At 52.0% G+C, this 21819-nt stretch overlaps 1 protein-coding gene across 4 annotated transcripts in view; it reads right to left on the bottom strand.

Moving 5' to 3' along the window:
- Positions 1–21251, bottom strand: part of NFIX (nuclear factor I X) — a 110629-nt gene extending 89378 nt beyond the window's left edge. For 2 of the 4 annotated variants that reach the window (XM_036755324.1, XM_036755316.1), the window contains exon 1: positions 21046–21205. In XM_036755324.1, the coding sequence (XP_036611219.1) occupies positions 21046–21072 (27 nt within the window). In that variant the 5' untranslated portion in view covers positions 21073–21205. Of the gene's footprint in view, positions 1–21045 lie in introns of all 4 variants that reach the window. The other 2 variants (XM_036755332.1, XM_036755338.1) reach the window with 2 other exon arrangements.
- Positions 21252–21819: the final 568 nt, after the last annotated feature.

Genomic DNA, 21819 nt, shown 5'->3' on the forward strand with positions numbered 1-21819 from the left:
GGACGAGGGTGGCACCGGGCCTACACAAGCCACGGGATGTGGGGGAACAAAGGGGCCTGAGAGGGTCCAGGGAATACGCAGGGTCCGCAGGGACTAGAAGGGCCGAGAGGCCGAGAAAGGACACGGCCACGTCGAGGGGTGCTAGAGGGAGGTACCGCTGAACTAGGGGCACACGGGTCGGGAGGGAGCCGAGGAAACGCGCAGGGATCCTGGGCCGCGAGGACGACGAGGGATTCGACCGGCTCTCTCCGTGAAGGGCCACTGGCCCGAGGATGAGCTAGGGAGGAGAGGGCCAGCGGCGGCGCCCCTTCTCCGGCCTGTGCCCTCCCTCACCTGCCGGCCTCCGGGAGGGTCCGAGCTTCTGTCTCCCGCCGGCCTCCGGGCGGGGCTGCGACACGCGCCGCTGCCCCGAGCTCGAAGGCTCGCGCGCCTCGGACCACGGGTGGGCGCGCCTGGGCTAAGGGGGCACTGGGCTCTTTCCCTCCTTTTCCCTCTGCGCAGGCGCGTCGACGGGGCCCCTGTGCCCCGAGCCTCCTCGCGCCGCTTGCCCTGGCCCGCGTCGAGCTCGACGGGAAAAGGCCCCTCGCCCCAGACTCGGCCTGGGGCCCCTGCCGGCGTGGAACCCATAACGGCCAAGCGGACCACTGGGAAAGACCGACGGCGGCGCTGGGGCAGAAGCCTGGAGCAGTGGCCTTCCCGAGGCCAGAAACTAGGCCAGCCCGCAGCCTGGGGCAAGGGAAGGTCAAATACATTATTTTGCTGAGAGACGAAAAAAAAAAACAAAACAAAACAAAGAAATGACTCCCCACCAGGGCCCGGATTCAGACGGCTGACCGGCCCACAGGGCCCAGACCTCCTCAAGGGCAGGTCTCAGTCACAGGACCCCAGAACTCCGTGCCCCTCAAATACCAGGGGTTGGAGGAACCAGGCCAGATATCTGGGAAGGAAGGAAGGAAGGAATGGAGGAAGGAAGGAAGGGAAAGAAAGAGAGGAAGGAAGGAAGAGAAAGAAAGAGAGAAAGAAAGAGAGAAAGAGAGAGAGAAAGAAAGAAAGAAAGAGAGAGAGAGAGAAAAAGAAAGTTCTCAAACATACAGATTACAAAAGATCCGAGGGTGGCACAGAGAGAAAGAGAGCAGGGGCAGCCTCTGCTAATGCCAGGCACTGACCAACCCCAGTGTGGCCTATTGTGTATGTGTGTAATTTGCATCCCAAATTAGGGTGCACCTGTCCTGGGAGGGAAGAGACACTGGTAATGGGCAGGTAGACAGCAATAAGAAGGAGAGCAAAATGGCTGTGGAGCCCCCATCCCCTAGCCAACCCCAGCCTGAGGACTCTAGATGGAGCCTCTCCACTCTGCTCAGCTCAGAGCTACTGGTGAATAAATGGTTCTTTGTGGAGAGGAGTTAAGGGCTGTCTGTCACTCAGGATTAATTTAAGCAACAACAGCAAACACCAAAAATTAAAGTCCTCCATTCTTCCCCACACACACACACCCCACTACCCTCCTCAAAAAGCACAAAGTCAGGGGATGGATTGGGGGGGGAGCAGCACAGAAAGGTGACTATTAACTGGTCAGGCTAGGTCACCTACCCCTTCCATAAGCAGAACCAGCTGGTTCACCTGGGTTAGCCCTTGCCATGGGGATAAGTAGAGCTATAAGCACTTCTGGGGGAGGAGAAAAATAGATGCTACCCCTAATCTTTTAGGGCCACCTCACAGACAGAATGCCTGGGCAAGGGAGTTTGGGGTGGGGGGAGTATAAGTGAATAGCAGATGGTAAAAGGAAGGGAGAGGAGTGTGAGGCCCAGGTATAAGGAGAAGGGAATCAGAGTGTGGGTGTAAACAAGAGGGGGAGTCATAAATAAATAGGCATCTTCTGGGGATTTTTGTGTGTGCTTGCTTCACTCAGAGACGACTCTGGGCTGCAGGTAGGGGTTTTCCATCTTGGCTCAAGTGGAATTTTGTTGGTTTTACTGTATTGAAAATGGAGGAAAGGAGGAAGGGATAGATTCAATAAAGAATGGGATGTAAAAACAGAAGGTATTCATAAAAACAAGATAATGATTTTAATGAAGAAGCAAATCAAGCCAAATTTTACCCCACTTTAACCTTTCCCCTCAAGTTTGGAGGGCACAGATCCCAGCTCCAGGTTGGTTTACAGTGAATGATTTCATTTGTAGGACTTGATATCTCTGGAAATCTCTTTTTCAGGGCTCTTGTAAAGCCTATGCGAACATCCCCATGCATGTCCCCTGTGTGCATGTGTATAAATACCCAAGGGAAATCCAGGCACTTTCCAAAGCTAAGACCTTTCCAAACCTAGACCTTAGAGGTCACCTCAGCCAGCCCCTGTCATCCTTGCTTCCTTCCCACACTTTCTATAGTATAGTTGTAAGTAGCCTACAGTCATGCATGCTCCAGTCTGCTCACAAGACTCGTTTTCTAACCCAGAGCCAGAATCTCACCCCAGAAGCTGGGCCAAAGGGGAAAGGCCCCGCCAGGGTCTAACCGGGATGTCATTAGTGACTATTATTTTTGGCTGAGGAAGGTCCAATGAGGAAAGCCCACGGGGAGCAGGAATAGGCAAGGCAGGGGGAAGGGTGGTGGAGGGTGGAACAAAGAAAGGGAAAGGGGGAAACAAAAAAAAAAATCTCAGATTGAGGAGGAGGAAGCACCCAAGAATCCAGGAATCTGAAGAACCCACCTGGTGTGTACCAGGCCCTAGCTCCCAGAACTAAGCTGCCCGGGGGCTGGCACCTGGGCAATGCCTGCTCTCCCAGTTTGGTGGGAAGAGAGAGGGCCCTAGCCAGGAGATACACAAAAATGTATGCACTCACACACACATACACAACACACTCACACACATCCCCAACTACATATGCACACATACACACACACAGCACACTCACACACATCCCACCTACACATGCACACACACACACATACACACACACACACACACACACACACACACACACACAAAGGAGATGACTGCCAAACAACCTGGCACAGTGAGAGAGGGGAGGGGAGAGGGGCCACTGTGCCAGGGGAGCCCACCGCATGCCAGGCCTGCCCCCGCATTATCCGCCCCGCTTGGCTTGTACCTCTGCGGCCTCACTCTCCCCCGCCTCCCACACTGAAGCCTGAGCCAGAGAGAGAGCAGGAGTGAGCCCCTGAGCACCGTGGCTAGAGCTGGTTTGCAGAGGAGAGGAGAGAAGGGCACTAGGGTTTCAGTAGATAGTGTGGGGTGGGATGAAATCCTTACTCAGACCAGCAAAGAACAGCCACTGCCTCCGAATAGCCCATGGCTACCGCAAAGCACAGGGGTCATGAGAGATGGGGACAACTCTTCTTGCCCTTATGTCCCAGAATTCAATGCTGTTCCAAACCCTGAGTTTTAATTTTTCTCCATATCATTTCAGATTCCCCATCCCCCAATTTTCTGCAGCTTCCAAGGCCAATATAGCCTCCTGCTCAGAGCCATTTGTAAACATATCCAGTTCCTTATCCTTCTACCCAGACTCACAGTCCTACATATATTCCAAGACACAAGCAAAAGATACACAACCAGATACCATAACATATACCCCCAAACACATACCAACCCACACCTTCACATACAATCCTAGACACACATATCCATATACATACCCAGTCACATGCCCAATGATGTAACAGATACACATACCTTTCACCACATATACCCCTAAAAAGGAACCAGGGGTGGGATCAATTTGGAGATTGAGTCAGGTGGAGCCAAAAGCAAGAGACTGAGCTCAGAGGATTTGGAGCAAATCAAATCTGGGGACAGGTCTCTGAGCATTATGAAAACCCAAGAGATTTCTCTTCTCCACTCACCTAAACATTGCTAATCAGCCTATCACTCACCCACTTGTTAGAAAAGGTGTACACAGCCAAGGTGAGTGGAATAAAAGTGGAAGGGAGGAAAGAGTGAGTAGGAAGGGTAATGGAGTGGGGAGTAGGGGTTGAGACTGGAGAGGGTCTAGGTCTCCCTCAAGCTCAGGAGGTGCTAACTGGAGGGAAGGGGCTTGAGCTCCAAGGACTGGAACATCAGGCCAAGGGGACCTAGCCCTAGTACTTCTTCCAACAGTTGGCTCAGCTTCCTCATGGGTGCCTGCTCTGAGCCTCTCCAGGATATACTGCAAAGAGCCTGAGCCCCTCTCTGCCCAAAGCTGACTTCTTTTGGAGTGGCCTGGGAGATCCTTCTGCTCAGGCCTAAATCCCATTTTGATGAGGGAACCCTGATCCCTTTAGCTACTTCCAACCTCAGGTTATCCCCCTTCCCCTAGAAATCATTAGAGAAACTTCTACGATCTAGCTGCCCATTAGGCCAGAGTGACCAGAAACTGGGTGGAGGATTGGGAAGAGACAGTCCTAAGATGGTGAGAGAGAAGACTCTGGGGAGAGGTCTCAGATTCCTATGCTATGTAAGCACATGAAGGACTCAGCATTCCTTGCAACCTCTGGGAGGACAGTGACTACATTGTATTATGCTATGTATACCCCACAGCCTATAACATATAGTAGGTATTCAAATGATTGCTGAATGAACCAGCAGTATGAGTGAGGGGGATAAGCAAGACTGACTCTATGTGATATCTACTGAAAAAATGTTTCTGATTCTAGGTAAAACCATAATTTGTGTGCGTGCGAATGCTCTGTGTATGTGTGTGGGTATACTTCTTATTGTGACATTGTGTATATGTCTAATGGTGGGGGGAGGGTTGCCACCCTCTTTTATCTCTGAGATTATAGAATCATAGAATTTAGAACTGGCCAAGATCTTAGAGATCATCTAGTTCTATCTCCTCCTCCCTGCACTCCTCCTATCCAAGGAAACAGAGATAGATGGAGGTCTCCAGCCTAGACCAGGGTGGGGATCTTTGCATGACCCTCCCATCTGGTATATGAGGGAAGACAGAGTAAGGGGCTGGGGCAGTACTGTCCATCTGATCCTTAGCCCAGCTGGGGAGGCCCAAATGGCACCCCTGAGCAAAAGTCCTGCGACTCAAGCTGAACAATGACCAGCCTCCAAACTGATTTCACTCTACCTACTTTGACCCCTGAAAAATAGCAACAGTGGTTCTGGGCCAGAGATAGGAGGAAATGACACAGAACTTTGAAACAGTCTGAGCCCAGCAGCAGGAGAGAGACCAGATAAAAGCAAGGGCAATGGGGATGAGACCAAGTGTAAAATGTTCATTTTCCCTTCCCCCCCTTAAATTCTGATTCGTCCCTCCCTATTTCTTCAGCTTATGATTCATCTTCTCCCCCTCTACTCTGTTCTGTGCCCCAACCTCTCTCTCCTGCCCTCAATTCTTTTCTTCCCTCCTTCCATCACCCCCCTTCTTCTCCTCCCTACTTTCTCCCTCTCCTCTCCCTTTTCCTCCCCTCTGAGTACCCTCCCCTTTCCCCGTTTATTCAGAGGTGTTGGGGGGGGGGCTGAGGTGGAAAGGGGTTGCTTCTTGGCCTCCCTCCCTCTAGGGTTTGGAATTTCAAACGGGGCCGGGGCTCTTGGGTTGGGAGTTTGTTGCCTCTGGGCGGAGCCAGGGGGCTGGAGGGAGGAACCTCTCTGGGACGGGAAGAAGTCTCCCCCCACCAACCCCCAGCTGCTGTGAGTTCAGTGTGAAGGAATCAGAGACATATGGATCCCATTTCCCACCACCACCACCCCTACCCCACCCCTCCAAGGGGGAGGGGAGAGCTCAGGCAGAGGGAGATCACTGGGAAGGGGGGTAGGGGGTAGACAGAAGGGGGAGAGACCTTGGAAAAAGACAAGGAAAGTGGGGAGGCTGTGGGGCTAACAGCAGGGGAAGCTGGCCTAAGTGCCCTGAGCAGTTAGATCTTCCCACTGCCTATCACCCTAAGCCAGGAGATGAGTGTGTGCTACAGTGTGTGTATGTGTGTGTGTGTGTGTGTGTGTGTGTGTGTGTGTGTGTGTAAGTAAAACAGTGTATTTGAGTGTGTTGGCTAAGTGTAAATGTGGCAAGACAGCTGGTCCACCCTGTTCCAGGCCAGAGATGAGTGAGTATAAGGTGGTCAAGGAAAGACCCTTGATGCTACCTCCCTGTCCCTAGCAAAAGGCCTGACAGATCAAGGGCCCTTACCCAAATGCCCCCCACCCAGGCTTAAGCCTCCAGACCAATCCACTCTTCCCCAAATATACTAGTGTTTCTGTGTCGTGTGCCTATACCTGTGTGCACAGGACCACCCCCCAGCATAGCAGGGCACGAGGGGAAGCAGTGTCGGGAGCACCCACCCCTCCACCCCCCTCAGATAGTGTGTCTTTAATACTCCACAGCAACGGCGGCGAAAAACAAGTTTCCACAGCCCGCTCTGGGCTCACGCCAGCCCGTCCTCAAATAACATCGTAAGTAACTTAGCAAACTTTGTTTTGTGCAGAAGAGCAGGGAGCCGCTGGGGGGTGGGGAGGGCAGTAAACCGGTTCTTCCAATGCCCCTCACCCCATGGGGGGCATAGCTGGCTCTTGGGCATTGCCTGATGACCACCCCCCACTTCTTTCTGCATCTAACCCAGCCCCCTCCAGGCCCCAGCCCTCTTCTCCCCTGTCCCCTTGCCCCTCAGCCCATAAGACCAGCCCAGTCCTACTCAAGATCAAGGTCAGGGCTAGTCTCAGTTCAGGGCTGGGGGAGGGGATGGACATGTGTGCCCAGGGTAGGATGGGAAATCCCACTAACCCCCACCCAAGCTCCAAGGCAGGGCAGCCCCCTTGACCTTGGAGGCTTGGGGAATGGGTAGGACACTCCCAAATACCAGCGGTGGAGCCCCTTTGGTGTCTCAGCTAATCCCTTCCCCCTCCTCCCTTATCTCCCCACTTGCTTCATACTGCCCTGAGACCTTTGGCATAGGCAGAACCCAGCAAAGGCCTGGAGTGCTCAGCCTGGTCCCTGTATTCACTGAAAGCTAGAGCCCAGGGTAGTGTAAGATTCTGTCACTAAACTTCTTCCAACCTAATTCCTATTCCACATTCATTCTACAGAGCCTATAGTGCCTGTGGCCTATAGACAAAGTGCAGTGCGAGGCACTGGGCCTTTAGGTTTACACCTGGGTACAGAGTAAGACCTGTGAGTAAGTATAACTGAAGTGAGGATGAGAAAAATGGGGGGGGTCAGAGAACTAGGGGAGGGAAGGAATAGCCTCACCCTCCTGCTGTTGGCAGCACCCTTGCATGCATACTCAGCTTAAAGGAAGAACTGAGAAAGGGTCGGGGATGCCATCATGCCAGAAGTTGGAGGGGTCTCTCTCTTCTCTTTCTTTCCCCCCTCTCTCCCCTCTCCTCCCTCTCTTCCTCCTCTTCCTTCTCTCTCTCCGTTTCTCTCTCTTTCCTTTTCTCTCTCCCCTTCTTCCCTCTCCTCTCTCCCACTTCTCATCCCTTTGCTCTCTCCTTCCCCCCCACCTCCTCACTACTCTCTCCCCTCTCCTTTTACCCCCCTTCTCTCTCTCTGTCTCTGTCTCTCTCTCCACACACACACACACACACACCTAGAGGTTCACCAAGCAATGCTTACTAGCTGCCCCTCACAACAGTACCACAGGCAAAGGTGGGGGGGCGGCGGTGTACTATTGGTTGGTTCAGCTTTTCCATGGCAGAATCTGGAACCCCCTCCCTCAGACATCCCTTTTGGGGGACACAGAGCCCAGAGCCACACAAAAAGCCAAAAAGCCAGGGGAGAGAATGGCTTGGAAGCAGAGCCAGAGCCAGAGCTGTAGGCCAGCGGGGAGTGGGGGAGGGGGAGGGTAGAGGAGATGCCAAAAACCCAGCCATTACAGAACGAAAGGAGAGACAGACTCCGAGTGAGTGAGGGAGAGAGTCAGAGATGGAGGGGGAATGAAGATGGCAGAGGGAGAAGGAGCAGGATCTTTTCATTTATATAAAGCAATGATGAAACGGGAGAGGTGTTGTTGCATTTCAGAGAGCATGGCCACTATGAGAGGGGGGAAATCTGGTGCTCCATGGCACAGGATGGGTGGGAGGTAGGAAAAGAGAAGAGGCATCAGGTCCTGATCTTCCCAGTGCCCATTCCCCTTCACCCAACCCCCAACGCCACAAAAGGCAGACTGGCAGCAGCAGCCGCTTGGTCTTCTCCCTGGGTACTGGGTGGGGGATGGGGGCAGGCACTATGCCAGGCCAAATGCCACCATGCCCACTGCTGCTGCCCATCTTACCCCTCCCACCATTGTGGGGAGGGGATAGGCTAGGCATTCTGGGAGACAACATCCTTAAAATCAGATTCCCATCCTGGCACCCAGCAGGAACCCACAAAGATGGGTGCTGGCAAGATGTGGGCCCCATAAGGCAGAGAGAAATCTATGGAATCACCAAGAGTTGGCCTCCTAGGCAAGGCCCTGGCACTGACCTGACCACTGGACCAAGGGTAAAAATAAATCTGCTGGTGGGGGGGATGGGGCTGGATAGCTAAATCTAGGTGCCCAGGTGGACATGCCACTCCTGGGCATGTCAGCTGCCCCAGTATGTGCAAAGGAGCACAACCCCCCACCCCCAATCCAACTGTAGTCTATTACTCAGAGACAGCTTCCTTGAGCCTAGGGAAGGAAAGGCAGGCAAGACCTTGATTTACATTTCTAAGCAGAAGCCCTACCACTTCAGCAAACCCAAGTTCATACCATAACTCAAAGCTGATGAACCAATTTAAATTATATCTAGACAGGACCAAGGACACTCAGGGTTCAAGCCCCTGCTGTGTGACCTTGGGTGAATCACTTTACCTGTATGGGCCCCAATTTCCTCACATTTCTTCAACATTTTAGAGGATCTCTGATTTCCCAGGTGTGGGTTCTCCCTCTACCAAAGCAATTAGCAACCTTTGCACTCTAGTAGATGGTCTTCACGAATTGCTATGTCTAAAAACTTCATTCCTCTGAAGGCAAATCAATAGGTTTCTCTGAATTTCATTTGCCTGGTCTTCTGACAAAAGGCATGAAACCTGTTGTTCTTCCCTCAGTGAAATGAGCATCACACCTGCCCTGCGTGTCTCACAGGGTTGTTGTGTGACTCCAATGAGGTGATGAATGTGAAAATGCTTTGTAAGCTGTTAATAATGCATATGAATAATTATTATTATGTGTGCCACCCGAGGTTTATGGGATTTCATTCCCCAGCTAACCACAGACCAGGAAAATCCAAGGAGCAAGAGGCCAAAATAATAGATCCCAACCTCATCCAGGTTAAGAGATAAGAGCATATACCTCAGGGAATCACCCAGTAATAAAATTTTAGGGCCTTAGAGATTATCTCATTCAGGCCCTTCATTTTATAGGTGAGAAATCTGTGGCCCTGAGAGAAGGGACTTCCCCAAGATTACACAGCAGTTAGGGTCAAAGCCTAGATAGACCAGGATGCAGATTTGATGCATAATCCAAGATACTTTTCAAGTTTAATTTTGACCAGGGATCAGGACCTCCCTGAAGAAATGGGATGTGTTGGGATTGGGAGGGGGGCAAGACGAGCATATTTGGGGAGGATATTTGGGGGAGAGGAAACAATAAGTGACCCAAACTCCTTGATATAAAATTCCTCAGGTTGGCCTCCTAGGCAAAGGCCAGCCAGGATGGAGATAAGCAGACATGCCCAAAAGAAACAAATGCACTGGAAAGAACCTAATCCTGAGCTGTGACATCCCCCTACAATCTTCTCTGAAGGATCTGTAGGTCAGAGTAGGCCCCAAGATGGACCCATTCCTCTTTTGTTTAAACTGTCAGAAGGAAGGTCGGAAGACCAAAGCCGAGACTTAAATCCATGCAATTAAAACAGGATAAGAAGAGGGGAGATGGTTTTGAGGTCCTTGTGGTACAGAAAGGAGAGAAGGAAGCACCCTAGTTCTGGAATCAGGAGATCTGGATTCAAATATTGGCTCTGCCGTGAGACCTTCGACCAATCCCTTAGACTCTCTGGCCTCATCTGTAAAATGAAGAGGTTAGAGATGACCTCAGAGTCCTTTCTAACTCCATAATCCTATGATCCTACACCACACCTCTAGAACACACGGCTTTCTCTCCTCTGACACTGCCATTGCTCTGTTGCAGACCTTCATCACCTCACACTTGCACTATTACAATAGCTTCTGGTTGGTCTGCCAGTCTCAAGTCTCTCCCCACTCCAATCCATCCTCCATTCCACCACTAAAGTGATTATGTTACACTCCCATACACGCTCAATAAACTCCAGTGGCTCCCTATTGCCTCCAGGAGCAAATATAAAATGTTCTGTTTGGCATTCAAAGCCCTTCATAACTAAGCCCCCACCCACCTTTCCAGTCTTCTTACACATTACTCCCAGATACATCCCCTTTGATCCAGTGACACTGGCCTCCTAGCTGTTCCAGGAGCAAGGCTCTCTTGGCTCTGGACACTTTCTTTGGCTGTCCACCATGCCTGGAATGCTCTCTCTCCTCCACTCTGACTACTGACCTCACTAGCTTCCTTTGAGTCCCGTCTAAAATCCCACCTTCTATAGGAAGCCTACCCCAACCCTTCTTAATTCTAGTGCCTTCCCTCTGTTAATAATTTCCTATTTATCACTGGCTTTGTATATAATCCTTTGCCTGTTGTCTCCCCCATTGAACTGTAAACTCCTTGAGGGCAGGAACGGTCTTCTGCCTCTTTTTTTGAGCTTAACACTTAAATGTTTATTGAACTGAATTATTATCTTATGATCCTTAGCAGGACTTAAGGTAATGGATGAGAATGCCTTATTCACTAGAAAGGGGCTCCCATTCAACAAAAGTCTTCACTCTGGCAGAAGCTGTCCCAGAGTCTCATCGACATCAAGTGGAGTTGGGCAACAATCATCTATTAAGTTTACCATGTGTCAGGCACCGTACACTGTTGGGGAATATAAAGAAAGGCAAACGATAGTACCTGTACTTTAAGTGCTGAGATTTTAATGGAGGAGACAACTTGTAAATAACTAGGTACGTATAAGATATATAGGAAGTAGGTAGAAGGTAATCTCAGAGGGAAAGGTACTAACCACCAGCTGAGGGGACTGGGAAAGGCCCTAGTGCCAAGGGGGGCATTGGAGCTGACAGCATCTCTGGTCCTCTCCTACCCTTTCTCAGGAAAGGGAATTGGAGTCTAGACTTAAGTCCAGAGAGACCCTTCTTCTCCCAGCCTTAGGACAAAGAGATAAAGGGGTAATTGGCATGGGTAGGTAGATGGGACTTGAGTCTTGTCCCACATTCTCCGCAGCCCTTATGTTCTTTAGACCGAATGGAACACCAAAGGGTGGAAGGATTTACTAACTCAATAACTGTCTATCCATTATTGTGCTGGGCAAACCCAACATGAATCTGAGGCCCTAACTTTTTTATTGGGTGGTAGATCTCTCCTGGGGCCCAAACCCTCTCGACCCACCAGCAGAAAAGTTGAAGGATTAGAGAGAAAGGACAGTTGGAACAGGAGTGCTTGGAGCCTGAAGCTTCCACATAGTCTGGAGACTGGAACTTCGTGATGAGGCCACAGTGGCTTGTGTGTTGTTCTGTTCCTGGGTACTTGAGCTTCTCTCTATGTGCATGTGTATATGTCTATGAGGTTCTGAGCAGATAGGCCTTGCTTTAGTATTCTGTGCATATGTATAGGGTTAGTCTCTCACTACTGGATCCTTTTGACTATGGGTTCTTAGCCTGGGATTCACAAACTTGTCTTTAAATATTTTGCCATCATTCAATATAATTAGTTTCCTTTGCAATCCTTTTTAATATATTTTATAATATATTTTCTTTTTAAGTGTTAGCCAGAGACTTCACTAGACTGCCCAGATGGGTCCAGGACACAAAAAAGGTTAAAAACCCCTGATGTACGCCAAAGATGCCTTTTAATCAAAACTCCACGTTATTTGGCTTCCACCTTTCCCTTCTATCTGGCTGTGTAGACCAAACCCAAGAGTCAGTTTGTAAAGGTCTTATCCTAGGGAGTCTGGAACCTATCTGAGGTCTCTGGTCCTCTGACTCCCTCTCTATACCTCGATACCTTCCTCCCATGGTCATTGGGAGGTCCTCCTGGAAGCCTCCCTAATACCAAGCCCTTTGGGACCCACTCAGCCTGGTTTTCCTTGTTTGTGGAGGGGAAAGGAACATTCTAGAGGAAGACCTTCTCTTCTTGTTCTGTGCCTAGGGAGTTGGAAAAAGGGGGTTCATGGCAGCCCTTGGGGGGCTATCTTCCATTGCTTACCTCAACCCCCTTTGGTGATTTGAGTCTGGAGGGGCACCCAGTCCCACCCACCCACTGTCTGTCTCCCAGCTCAGCTCCCCCCCGGGGCGGGGCCTTGGTGGGAGGGGCATAATCCCTGGTGAAACTCAGTCCTCTGATTGGCTGTGGCAGGCCGCAGTGCTGCCTGCCTCCCTCACTGCCGGTGGTAGTGACTGCGGCAGCTCAGAGCTCAGTACACAGCTGCAGCCCCACGGCTCTCTGCCAGCCCAATGAGCAACCAGACTTTACTTTGGGAAGAGACATTCCTCCCCCCCTGCCCAGTCCCTCATCACCCCGCACCCTCCTGCCTAGCCCTAGCAAGTCCCCAAGGCTTGCCCTATTAGCTGGGTACTGCCAGCCTGTTTAACACTGCCACTGGTACCAGGAGGGAGATGGGAGTGCCTTACCCCTTCTCCAAGCATCCATCCCCCCCACACACACACACAACTTTCTCCAAAAGAGTCTGGTGGTGATATTGCTCAAATGTCATGAGTTCTTGCTCTACCCTACCCCCTACCCCTACCCCCACCCCATAATGCCTTACCTCCTGTCCCACCCCTAAAAGAATAAATCATAGTTACCTGCCCTGCCTAGCTCCCACTCCAAAGCTCCTCTACCCCTCCACCTACAGATGCTCCAGTACCAAAACAAAATCCATTTTCTAGCTCTGAAGGGTCTTCTGATGGCTGGCAGTAGTAGAGGTGGAAGCAGAGGGGAATGGGGGACTTCAAGACCTTCTCTTCTTAGTGCTTGGGGCTGGAGCCAAAAATGGGGAAGGAGAGATATTCAGCCAGGGCCAAGATACATTTGGCAGGAGGGGGAAAAAAACCAGTGAGAGAAAGGGGAGGAGGAAAAAAAGGGAGGGGGAGAGAAGAAAGAGAGAGAAAGAGAGAGAGAAAGAAAAAGAAAGAGAAAGAAAGAAAGAAGAAAGAAAGAGAGAAAGAAAAAAAGGTAGGAATGAAGGAAAAGGAGAAGGAAAGAAAGAAGGAAAGAAAGAGAAAGAAAGAAAGAAAGAAAGAAAGAAAGAAAGAAAGAAAGAAAGAAAGAAAGAAAGAAAGAAAGAAAAGAAAAGGAAGGAAAGAAAGAATTGTCAAATTCTTGTCTTAGAACCTTTAGTGCAAATATGCTTCTGGTAAAAGCCTCAGCACCCACAGAAGCAGTTACTGGCTTCTGGGGCAGGATACTACTAGAACCCCACAGATAGGACAGTCTTGATCTAGAAAGAGAGAGGAGGATGCCCAGGCTGGATGGACAGATACCCATGGCAGTCCCAGGGCAGATTCAAAGAAGCAGCCAAAATCAATCTCAAATGGGCAGAAGGAGCCACAGGGTAGACAGAGAGAGGTCTGTCCAACTGCTTTCCATCTCTCCCCCTAGCCCTGCTGCTTCTCTTCCCCAAACACACACACACACACACACACACACACACACACACACACACACACACAGTGTCTCTGTCCCAGACTGAGTTGGGGTTGATTTCTGGGGAGTGGGGGGGAAGGTATAGGCAGAGGGAGGCCTTAAGCCACCTGGCCCAGGTTAGGGGTGTCTGGGGAAGAGCTGGGCTGGGCTCAGCAGGGAATGGCACCAGGCTAGGCTGAGGCTTCTACAGCTTTGGTCCTGCCTTCGTGGAAGTAGCTTCTCTGGACCCAGAACACACCTGGCATCAATAGCAGGTCCCTCCCCTTCGTGGAAAAAGCTAGTGAGCACAGGCCACCCGCCTGTCCAGTTCACCTCTATGCACTGAACTGCCAGTGGGCCCTGCTAGGGTCCAGCACCAAGGTCCAGCAGAGGGGAGGGCCAGTAAAATTATCGGAGTATATAGATGAGACACAACGACACAGATGGACATATAACGACAAGAACTGTCTGTTATTCCTCCCATGTATAGAATACTTCCCAAAATAATTTTACATCCTTTATTTATCTCATTAGATGCACAAGCTGGGCTGAGCTGGGCTGGGAATGATCGTCCCTATTTTACCAACAGGACCTGAGCCCAGGAGAGGTGAAATGACTTGCCTACAGTCACTCAGAAAGTGATAGAATTAAAACTGCAGGCCTCCTGACTCTGCACACGGCTCTTTCCACTGTTACCACCATGTGCCCAGAAAGACACAAAAGTGAGAGAGACACAAGGCTGGGGCATGCCCACTGCCACCATCCCGTTCGCTGGATAAACCAACAAGCTCCAAGTAAAAGGCACAGAACAGTGACAGACATAAGGATGTGAATGAATATGAATGTACACCAAATTACCTGCTTTCCCACCCATTCCACCTCCCTTCCCCCACCCCTTCCTGCCACCCCCACCAGCTCAAGCTCTGTTACCATAATCTACAATGCAATGACTTCAGGGCCTGGGACGGTAGAGGAGACCTCTGCTCCATTCCTGTGTCTCACCCTGCTTCACAAACTCAGAGCCAGGACTAGGCTTAGGAGAGCCTTCTCCCATCTTTCCCCCTTAGATTCTTATATCTGAAGAGGAAACTGAACGAGAAAAGAGCAGCAGGTGAGATGATTATGAGAACGGCAGCAGAGACATGGAGAGAGAGAAGCCAGAGAAACTGAGGCTAAGACATGGTCTGATCACTTTTCCAAAGTCTTATCACAGAATTACTATATGTTCATGGACACGTACTCCCCACTCATGGGAAAGAGAAGTAATAGACCTTGGAGCTTACAGGTCTTAACTCAGATTTGGGATGAAGGACCCTCTTTTCCCTGAAAAGAGGGCCTAGACTAACTCCAGGAGAGGGGAGCAATCAGCAGGCCAACTCAGTCTTCTGATGTGCTCTTTTTGGCCAATGTATCCAGCAGCTATTTCAACACCAGGATTCACACTACCTGGCCTAATTTAACCATACCTGCCTTTTTGTGTCAGTGCCTGTGTGTTTTCCCCACCCATAGTCCCACCTTTCTCATAGTTTCCTTGTCTGGATCCTCGGCTAGGGTCTGTCTCTCTCTTCTGTCAATGCCGCCCTGCCATGGCCTTCTTTGTCCAGATGCCTCCTATCTATACAAGTGGATATGAGCCACATGCCTTCCTTTCATTCCTATCTAGTATAGCCAGCACAGACTCACCTCTGAAGGTTTCCTGAATTTACCCCAAAAGGGATTAGACTCAACCTGCTGGCCCCTAGTTGGGTCCCTCACTCCTTCCCCAGGATGGCTTCTAACTGGCCCTCCCTAAACTCCACTCTCCTCCCCATTCTAGCCCCTATTTTTAAAGCTACCCCCTCCTCCCCTCTCCACCTGGCCACTTGGGCTCCTATTTCTGTATACTTTGTGAACTTGGTTTTCTGGAGATCAGCTCTCTTACTCTGCCCCTAGATGGCTCCTCCTGGACACCTCCTTCTTGTCCAGAATGAAGGCCTCAGATGATTCCGAACGCCAGCTCCCACATCTCCACACCCACAGGTCAGAGGTGAACATCATGTACTCCTAGGTTCTCACACATGTGATTATCCATCTCATCCTCCAGTTCCCTTTCACAGCTTTCTACCCTGTTCTCACGTCCTCCCGTATCCCCCATCCCACCTACCCCACCTCCAATAAAATGATAAGCACAGTGCCCTGGAACACAATAGGCAATCGGATTGAATTAAAATAATCAAGTGTGCCCCCCAACCACAAGGTTGGTTTGGTGTGGTCACAAGGATTAATAAGACTCAATCACATTAGCCCGGGTCACTTTGAGAGGCACCACTGAAGTGTCCTGGCCTGACAGTTATAATGGAGGAAATAGGGAGAGAAAGACTGGGGAATAGGCACTTAGCGTCAAAAGGAATGGGGGACAACTTACTGAAATAGGAACCATCCCATTTAGGAGGAAATCCGGCTCAAGGGTTTACAAAGGTAGAAGGATAAGCAGATGACTTGTGAATAGTCATGAAGAGACTAAGTCATGAGACCAGGGAAAGGAATCTCCAGCATTATTCAATCCTACTAGGGGCATAAAACAGTTTGAATATGTGGTTATATGCATGTCTGTTTGTATGCATGCCCATGTTTTTCCATGGGTGCCTGTGTGTGACTATACAGTTATATTTATGTTCCTACATGAGTCAGCCTAGGTCAATAAAAAGAGTATTGAACTTGGAGTCAGCAGGCCTGGGTTCATGTTTTAACTCCAATACATACTATTTGACCCTAAGTAAATTCCTTTACTTCTTTGAATCTCAGTTTCTTTATGTGCAAGATGGGGATATTATTACTTACTTTATATGAGGTTAGTAGCTCAAACAAATCATAGCTATTGGTGAACTATTATTTTTTTCTGTGTATAAGCATTTAACTGTGTTTGCAGCTACATATGTTTGTGAGCATGTGTCTCTGTCTGTCTGATTCCTCATCCATCTCTATGTATTTCTTTGTATGCCTGTGTGAGAATATATCTATGTACATGCGCTTCTCCTTTTCTCCTTTCTGTGTGTGCATGCATGTTTCTGTGTATGAGACATGGGCTTTTCTCCATCTCTGTCTCATCTGGGTGACAGGGCTCTGAACCCCTCTAGGCCCCAGCTCTACTGTTCCTGCCCTAGATTTCTTTGCTTTTTCCAAGAAATTATTTTCCCTTTCCTCCTCCCATCTTTCATCCCTTCCTTAGTCCCCTGGCTTCCTTCTCTTCCTGCCTCTCCTTTCTCTGTCTCCTTTCTCCCCATTTATTTCTCCTTTCCTCTCTTCACCCACTTCTTCTCCTCTGCCCCATGACATTTTCTGTTTCTCTTCTCCTGACATCCTTCTCTCCAGCTCCCTTCCCTCATCACTTTCTCCCCTTCTCTCTATCACTCCTCCCTCTTCCTTCTCCCTTTCTTCCCCCCTCTATCTCTCCTCCTCCTCTTCTTTATCTTCCCTTTTCTCCATTCTTTCCAGCTCCTCTTCACCTTTTCTCCTCTCTCACTCTTTCCCTCTATTTTCTCTTTCTTCCTTCCCTTTCAACATCTTCTCTCCTCCCATCTCTTTCTCTTTCTCTACCCTCCTCCATCTTTCCTCCTCTCTTTTCTATTTTTCCCCTTTACCTCTCTTTTTCTACATCCCTTTCTCCTCCTCCTTTTCCTCTTCCCCCCCTCCCTCTCGCCTCTTTCCCCACTAGGGCCCCTGCTCCGCTCTGCTCCTGCTCATTTATTGACTTTAAAATCAAAGCCAATTTTGGTTTTAGAGAGAGTGACAGAGATGGAGAGGGAGACAGAGACACAGAGAGACAACATAGAGGGGGAGAAAGACAAAAGACCACTGTCCCTCAGGCCCTGTCGAAGGAACATACAGAAAGATGAAGGGGCAGGGAGCCTGGTGTGGGGGCAGGACCCAGAGGGCTTTTTCCATGGGCCACTTACTGGGTCCATCAAAGCCTCCGGTGTTCCATGCGGTATAGAGAAATCTGACTGGGGAGGGGGTGGGGAGACAGGGAAACAGTCAAGAAATACCAAAGGGCCAAGGCTGACACTGCTGGGTTTGACCTACACGAGCCGAAGAGCTCTTAGTTGGAACCTGGATTGGGGGCCCAGTCTGTTTCCTTTGATCCTCTCTACCCATCCAAACCCTTCAGCCCTCTAGCTCTCACTGTCTCCTTGTTTTTGTACCATTCTCTGTCTTCATCTCAGTCTATTTGAGCTTTTTTTCAGGGCGGGGAGGGGGAGAATTTTAAAATTTTCTTGTTAGAAAGCGGTAAATCCCACCCCGCTCCCAAATCCTGAATAGATTGCTGATTGGCTCAGACTTTGAATCCAGAAAGATCACAAGAAGACCGAGTCAGCTCAGAATTCCCCCTCACATATACACCAATGCCCTCTAAAAGGCCAGGGGTCTCCTGGAAAGGGGATGTCCTTCGGTTCTCCTACCCCTCCTCAAGTCATTCTCGGTCCAGGTCTGCTCTCCCTCTGCCTTATCCCATCCGCCAGTCAGCAGAAGAACCAAGATTTTATGCCCAAAGCGATTTTGAAATCCAAGGGAATGAGGGGCAGGGGTACCAGCCACGGCTCTCCACCCTGCCACCTCGTAGGTTCCCTGTCCTTGGCCTCACCTCTGCCCCAATCGCTCCCTTCCCAACCCGTCCCTGTCCCCACCCATGTTGGGGGGGGGGGTGAGAGAGAAACATGGGAGAAGGGAAAGACGGTAAAGTTACTTTTTTTGTTTAACAGATGGGGAAGAGGAGGAAAGGGGGAAAGGGAAGGAGGAAAAGAAAATTGCAGGTCATTAGAGCAGCTTGAAAAGAAAAGTACAGAGTTGGGAAATGGATAATTAGGCAGCGGCTGGGCCGTGCTCGCCCACAAACACCCGCGCTTGGGTGTGGGGGGGGGGAGATCGGGGTCCAGGCCCCCTGCCCAGAGACTGGGGAGCCAGTACAGTTTGCCAGAGTACACTGGGGAGCACTGGAAAGAGAACACAAGGTTCCCAGTCACGGGACCGGTCTTGGGGACAAGGGGGGCAAGCAGCGGAGCCAGAGAGAACATCGAAGATGGTTAGAAGCTAGAGGAAAACTCTTGGGCCAAGGGTGTGAAGCATGTTAGATCTAAACCTTTGAGAGGGCGGGCCTAATGTCTTCCAAATGGGGATCAGACTCCAGTTCCCCGAGTCCGGACCCAAGGTTTGACCGGCTAGTAGTGACTTCGAAGAACCCAAGCTCAGACCATGAAGGGTTAATGCGTTGAAGGGGCCAACTGGAGGCCACAGTTTGGAGAAGTAGGCCCCAAAGTGAGAAGGCTCAGCCCAGCGAGTCTTCTGGGCCTGAGGTGTTCACGTCCCTCAGTGCCTCAGCTCAAGGGTCAGGGACAAGGTGGCCTATAGCTTTCACTCTCCCAGATTCTGCCATTTCCACCAGCAGGAACACCCGAATTCTAGAGTCTGAGTGAAAAAGAAAGGAAGTTCACACATACACACATACGTAGTTCATCCTAACACACGGGCCTGCAAACATTCGCTCACTCTTCGGTACACTGATATAAATTTCTAATGCACACATTCATTCCCACTCTGTAACAGACACGACAGACTCACGGAGAAACTGCCTCATCTTTCCACAGACCATCCCGTTCAGCCAGAAGGATCTGCTCAAGGCCCTGACCTGATCTGCCCTCTCTCACCCATCACCCAACTAGTTCCTAGCCTAGGGAGGTCCCAGTATCCCCGGCAGTCAGAGCCTTCTTTTTTTCCCACTAGCCATCCCTATACCCTGTCTGAGGACGGGGACTTTTAGGAGTCACCTCTTCCCTAAGAACAGGGGTGACCCTGGTAAAAGAGCTTGGACCACCTGATGTGGCCCCGGCACACTCCGAACCTCCAGAAAACTGACACCCCAATGGGGAGGTGGGAGGGAAGGGATACAGCCATTCCCAAATTTCCCGGCCCTGGTCCTGTTTCCAGGAACCCCTGGGCCAAGCAGAGGGGGCCTTATAGAACGTCGGGCGACGAGGGCAGACACGGGGTTTGGGGGCCTCCCGGCAATGCAGGCGTACACCGTCATTAACAAAGAAGTCGATCCTTTCTCTCACTCGTGGGGTCCACACTCGGGGGAGCCTTGGAGCAGAGCGGCGAGCACGGCCTGAGTCCCGAGCTGCCACATCGGCTCCTTAAATCGCGGGGCTTGTCGGTCTCCCTATTGCGTTCTATGGCGTGGGGCCTGTTGCGCCTTCTATTCGGGTTTGAGACAGCTCGCCATCTAATCGAGTAAAGCTCCGGCTCGGTGCTCGGTGCACCGCGGTCGCCCACCCCGCCACAGCCCCCTTTTCACCCCAGGCCCCAAGCCGGGGGTCGGGAGGCACGGGGATTTCCTGTCTTGCGGGAGTCGGGCCGCGAGAAGACTCGACTCAAGCTCGGCCTCTTTGCCACAAGCCGCACATAGCTTGTGCTGGCTAGAAAGTTTGCGGCGGAAAAAGTTTATGGAGCGAGCGGGGGGCGGGGAGAGAGGCCCGGGAAGGGAGGCAGCGGCGGGAGCGGGAGTTAGCGGGAAGGGAGGCCCTCCGCGCTGTCAGACTCTCCGCCAGCCCGAGCCCCAGACTGGGATCGGAACCGGAGGGCGAGCGCCGAGAGATCGCCGCCCCGGCACGGGCGAGACCCAGACGGAGTCAGGAAGACTTGCGGAGGGATTGGCGAAGGGAAGGAGCCGCGGCACCCGAGGGGGCAGTCAGCGCCGCCCGCCCGAGCTCGAGCCCGGGCTGGAGGCCGAGCGCCCCCCGCAGCTCGCAGCCAGCCGGCCCGGGAGGGCCGCTCCCGGTCTATGCCTCGCGGCGACTCGGACTCTTTTTTATTCCCGAAATAAATTTGGGAGACGCGCCATTTTCTGAACTCTGCGCCCATGTGCGGGGAGGAAAACAAAGGCCCTGGAGAGAGTGTGGCCCGCCCCGCGGCCGCCGAGCTGAGCCTGGCAGGGCCCCGTGCAGGGGGGCAGGGGGGAAGCGGAGGGGGAGCGGGGAGCAGAGCCCCGCGCTAAGGCGGGCAGCGCCAGGCCCCGCTGAGAGGGCTTTCCCAGCCCCCCTCCCCCTGGCAGTCACACCCTCCACACGCACTCCCACCCCCACCCCGACACCGACACTGACACTGACACACACTCACGCTCACACTCACACTCATTCGCAGCCTGACACTCTCGCAGACACACACACGCAGCCTGGCACACGCGCGCCCACAGCCGCCGTTCCACACCGTCTCGCACACACCACCCTCGCGCAGACTGACTGACACGACACGCAGTCTCTCGGAGGCAGCCGGACCCACTCGCAGACAGCCTCGCGGGGAGACACGCGCGCTCGCGCACACACCCTCCCCAGCCCCGGGGCGGGGGCGGCGGCGCCCGGTTACCTGGGTGAGGCAGTACGGAGAGTACATCGCTCGCCGTCCGAGGAGCCGCGCGGCTGGCGCGGCGAGGCGCGACTGGGCTAGCTCAGCTCGGGCCGGGCAGTGGGGGAGCCGCGCTCCAGCTCCGGGCGAGCCTGCCCCGAACCCCGCGCCGCCGCTGCAGCCGCCGCCGCCGCCGCCGCAGCTGCCTCTGCCTCCGCCGCCGCCGCCGCTCTGGCTGCCTCCTCGCTCGCCCTGCTCGCTCGCTCGCTCGCTCCCTCTCCTCTCCAACTCTCCTCCTCTCTCGCTCTCTACTCCATGCCGCTCGGTAACCCCGCCTTGCAGTGCTCTCTGAAAGTGAAAGTTTAGACAAAGTTTGGAACCGAGCGCACTTTAGAGAGAGAGGGAGAGGGAGAGCGAGAGCGAGAGAGGGAGGGAGGGAAAAAGGGAGGGAGGGAGGCAGCCCGGCCCTCCCGCCCCGACCGCGCCCGCTCCCACCCCCGCTGCACACACGGACACACACTCACACCCGCCCCGACACATACTTTCTCTCACACACACACTTACCCTAACAAACAGTCACACATGGACACACTGACAGCCACGGACACACAGTGACACATCGGCATGCTTAGTGGCACGCCTCCCCTCTCCCAAACACACAGACAAGACCACTACCACTGGGTCGTACTGACACACGGTCGCACCACAAACACATTGTGTATGTGTATGTGTGTGCTCCTGTCACCTCCTTTCTTGGTGACAGGAGACATGTGTTTCCAGAGCTTCCTCCAGCCT

Source organism: Trichosurus vulpecula, chromosome 1, assembly GCF_011100635.1.
Source record: "Trichosurus vulpecula isolate mTriVul1 chromosome 1, mTriVul1.pri, whole genome shotgun sequence".
NCBI lineage: Eukaryota > Metazoa > Chordata > Mammalia > Diprotodontia > Phalangeridae > Trichosurus > Trichosurus vulpecula.